The sequence below is a fragment of the Corvus brachyrhynchos genome, unplaced genomic scaffold (assembly GCF_000691975.1).
Source record: "Corvus brachyrhynchos isolate BGI_N302 unplaced genomic scaffold, ASM69197v1 scaffold21, whole genome shotgun sequence".
In the NCBI taxonomy this organism is placed as follows: domain Eukaryota; kingdom Metazoa; phylum Chordata; class Aves; order Passeriformes; family Corvidae; genus Corvus; species Corvus brachyrhynchos.
The window spans coordinates 6,123,838-6,127,665 of record NW_008236924.1 but is presented as its reverse complement, the minus strand read 5'-3'; the positions used below and the strand labels follow the sequence as shown (position 1 = coordinate 6,127,665).

The window sequence follows — 3,828 nt, the reverse complement described above, 5'->3', positions numbered from 1 at the left end:
CAGCACCTGGGACAGCATCCCCTGAGGGCACATAGGATGCCAAACCCTTGGGAGGGTGCACTCAGGCCCACCACAATTCCAAACTTGCGCTCCATGGAAAGAGCTGGGCAGGACCCTCTAATGGCTCAGACCAATCTCAGCTGAGTCTCTCCTGCCCAGAGCCCATTTAAGGGCCCTCTGCCCCTGCCTTGGGGTGTTCTGGTCTCCTCTCCCGTCTCCCTGTGGGCAGCCCAGCTCCCGGATGCACCCAGCAGGCAGACACTGCAGCTCATCCCAGCCCTGGGTGGGCTCAGGAGCTGTGCTGGGGTTCTGTCTCTGTCCCTGCCCTTCCTTCTTCCCTGGAGCTGCTCCCTCACTTCATGTGTCGGGGACTGCAGATGAGCTGGGCTCTGGGGGGCTGTGGGGACACTGGGGTGCCCCCAGCTCCTGGCTGCCAGCCCCACTGTGCCCCGGCAGGAGGTGGGAGAGCTGATGGAGATGTGCAGGGAAGGAGCACTCACAAACTCTGGGAAAACGGCGCTCTGGAGGCGCTCTGAGAGGCGGCGATACTGCTGGGCAGGGCCCTCGTCCACCTGCAGGTCACTCTGGTGTGGGGTGGGCAGCAGGAACGCCTGGAAAGGAGGAGCATCGCACTCCTTTACCTCCTCCCCGGTCCTGTGTGGGCAGCCCTTGTCAATCTTTTCCCGCAAGGTCTTCCCAGCCCAGGAATTGCTGCTGGACCCTTGGCCATCTCCCGAGGCTTTCCTGATAGTGCTGTGTCTGGGGATTGCGTGTTCTGCCAGCACTCAGACTTTCATCTCCCTCAGATGCCCCAAGGGATTTCCATGAGAAAATCGTAGCAGCTGCTGACCCAGGTGATTTCAGAAGGGAAATTTGTTGTCAGGGCTGATCTGGGGACGTTTCTGCCTCATACACATTATTAAAGCAAGAATTCCCAGGCTGAACAACACTCGGCCTCTTCAATCACTTAAGACCTTGAAATAATGATAAGTTTAAGGACAGATTATTCTCAAATGACACCAGCTCAGCCAGTGCTGTCAAAGCCTCAGCTTTGGTGTAAACTCCCCTGGACCTGAGCAATCCTTGGATGTTGTACAACTCCCTGACACAACAGCACACTTCAGCTGAGCTGCAAATCCCTGAACATCCCCAACAGCCACTGGTTTCCACAGGGCTTGAAAGTATTCCACAATCCCAAGGAGGAACAGCTCCTGAGGCCTGGATGGGGAAAGCCAACCCCTGGTCAAGGTTTTTACCTCTAAATGGCCCAGGTAGGATGCCATGTTCTCCTTCAGTGTGGCCACACTGGATGCCACACACTGGAACTTCTCTTCCAGGTCGTCATATTCCTTGTCCTCTGTCTGCAAGGCAAGGGCCAGCTTGTCACCTGTGTGGGCAGGGCTGCTGCCCATCACTGGGGGCTGAAACAGCAGCCAGGCACCTGCCTGAGGCTCACAGGGTGGGGACAGGCAGGAGAGACCCTGAGGGGCTCTGTGAATCTGGAAAGGGGTCAAAACACTGGTGCAGGGGTGCAGGCGGCAGCAAGGCTCTTGGTGTGGTCGTGGTGCTGGGGAACACTGGGGTGTCTTTCCTTTTGCTGGGGGGCCTGAGGATCCTGTGGGTCCTTTGGGGGCCGAAGTGCTGCCCTGCAATGCTCTGGGGTGGGGAGTGAGGCGTGTCCCTGCATCCTTCCTGGTCCTTGGGATGATGGAGGACCAGGAGGCAGCATCAGCCACCCCACCTCCTGCTGGCCCCATGCTCCCAATAATGCTATCGAGGCACTTCAGGAGTAGCAAAAAGCCCCAGAAATGACCCAAGGAGGGGCAGCAGGTGCCGGGGTGCAGGTAGGGGGTGAGGGCTGCCCACCTTGGCCACGATGCCAGCCTCGTGCATGAGGAGCCGGCTGAGGCGCGTGGTTTTCTTGGCGATGGAGTGGGTGTTGAGGCGCGCCAGGCGGTCCCGCAGCGTCAGGTGCTCGGCCTTGTTGTATTTGGTTGCTGCCCCGGATGGGAGGACACAAAAGACGGGGAAAAGAGATCAGAAGAGGAGACTTCATGGCTGAGCAGGCAATGAAGGTGAGCAGCACAGGGGCTGATCAGCAGGATAAGCACAAGACACATCAAAGAAGGAAAGGACTAGGAAAACCAAAAAGAAGAGCGAACTCCATCTGTGGGGAGCCTGATTTCTCCTATCCCAAGGGCAGGACTGTCATTCCCCAGCCCCAGGAATGCGGACAGACTGGTTTTGTCCTCAGCCCCCCCATGCCACCCTTCTCCTGCAGCCTTCAGGTCTTGCCCAGAGTGGCATTGACAGGACCAGAGCAGTTCCAGGAGAGTTCCAGGAATCTGCAGCTCCACCAGGCAGGATTAAGTGGAGGGCAGGAGAGCTTTGAACTGATTTAAGTGGGAATTAATGCCCAGGAGACCCCTGGGGTTGGGCTGGGTGCTGTGCCCCCCACTTGCAAAACGACACCATGGACACTCCACCACTTCCCGGCGCCGTTTGTACTCGTTGATGTTGGCATTGACCTGGGCCATGGCACGAGCCGCTGCCTCCAGGGCTGAGTGGGCACTGGCACTGCTCGGGGTGTTCTCCAGGATCTTCCCCAGCAGCAGAGGGTATTTGGTGACCCTCTGCACCGGCATCACCAGGAAGAAGCTGAGGTCTGACGCGCCTGTGTGAGGCCTGACGGAGAAGGGATTGCTCAGGGTTGGTGTGCAGGGCTGCCTTCCTGCCCTGCTGCTCTCCACAGCTTCTCTGGGAGAGAGCAGCCCAGAACTCATGGGGCATTTCTGACTGTGCACTCCTACTCCCCTGCCAGCCCCGAGGGCAGTGCCAGCCCTGGGTGGGTGTCCTGCCTCCCAGAACAGTGCTGTGCTTGTCCAGCCATGGGACACGGGATCAGTGCTTGCTCCGTGGGCAGCAGGGAGGGAGGGTGTTGGCAGAGTGTCTCCCTTTCCACCCACAGGGAAGGAATCACAAAGTCTCTCCTTTGGGAATCACATCGCCTGTGCCCTAAGCAGCAAATCCCAGGAGCTCCTCCAGTGCCACTCCTGCTTCTCCTGGCTCTGACATTTTTTGTCACCCCACTGATAGCTCAGGAGGGGTTTGGCAGGTCCCCTGTGGCCAGCCTGTGTCTCTCTGCTCAGTCTGGGCATTGGGAAGGCAGCAGCTGTGGATGCCACCTGTCCCTTATTTTTGGTCCACCATAAAATATATGGACTAAGTGGCCCCAAGAGTCCAGGACAGGCTGCCAGGGATTACACCAGGAAATGCCACAAAGGTGGTGGCCATGATATGACACCCAGCCTGGTGACACGGATCCAGGCAGCCAGCTTGTCCAGAGAGGAGAAGGGCAAAGCCAGGATGTGAAACAGGGCCAGGGAGGTGGTGGCTCAGCAGCAGGGACCTACACGGTGGCATTCAGGGTGTCCAGGATCTCCTCCTGCAGCCGAGGGTCCCTGCGGTAGCTCTCCACCAGCTGCAGGGCGTGGTCGTAGCTGGCACAGTAGACCTTGTAGACAGTCTCCATCTCTTCCTTGAACTCCTGGAACAGGGTGCCTGGGGAAGGAGAGCGGGGCTGGAGAGGAGGGCCCTTCCCCGTGGGCTCAGAGGGAGGTTTCTCCCCAGCCTGCTGGAAGGGTGAAGCCAGCGGAGCAGTGCCAAGTCTGCCAGGGCAGTGCTCTTCCCCCCAGGCACCCTGCTAAGCTGGGCCTGGTGCTGTCCCCATCACTGTCTGCAGGCTGGGCAGGTCAGCCTTGCCCCGTGGGTGGACATTGGTGTGGTGGCACCAGCGCTTCCCAGAGCCGAGGCAGGGGCAGGAGGTGT

At 59.1% G+C, this 3,828-nt stretch overlaps 1 protein-coding gene across 1 annotated transcript in view; it reads right to left on the bottom strand.

Annotated features, from left to right (window-relative positions):
- Positions 1 to 3,828, bottom strand: part of ARHGEF37 (Rho guanine nucleotide exchange factor 37) — a 16,966-nt gene that overhangs the window by 4,718 nt on the left and 8,420 nt on the right. Inside the window, exons 4-8 of the mRNA XM_017728058.1 lie at positions 3,414 to 3,561; positions 2,487 to 2,685; positions 1,867 to 1,998; positions 1,257 to 1,361; positions 132 to 611 (exon numbers count right to left, since the gene is read on the bottom strand). Of these exons, the coding sequence (XP_017583547.1) occupies positions 132 to 611; positions 1,257 to 1,361; positions 1,867 to 1,998; positions 2,487 to 2,685; positions 3,414 to 3,561 (1,064 nt within the window). The remainder of the gene's footprint in view (positions 1 to 131; positions 612 to 1,256; positions 1,362 to 1,866; positions 1,999 to 2,486; positions 2,686 to 3,413; positions 3,562 to 3,828) is intronic.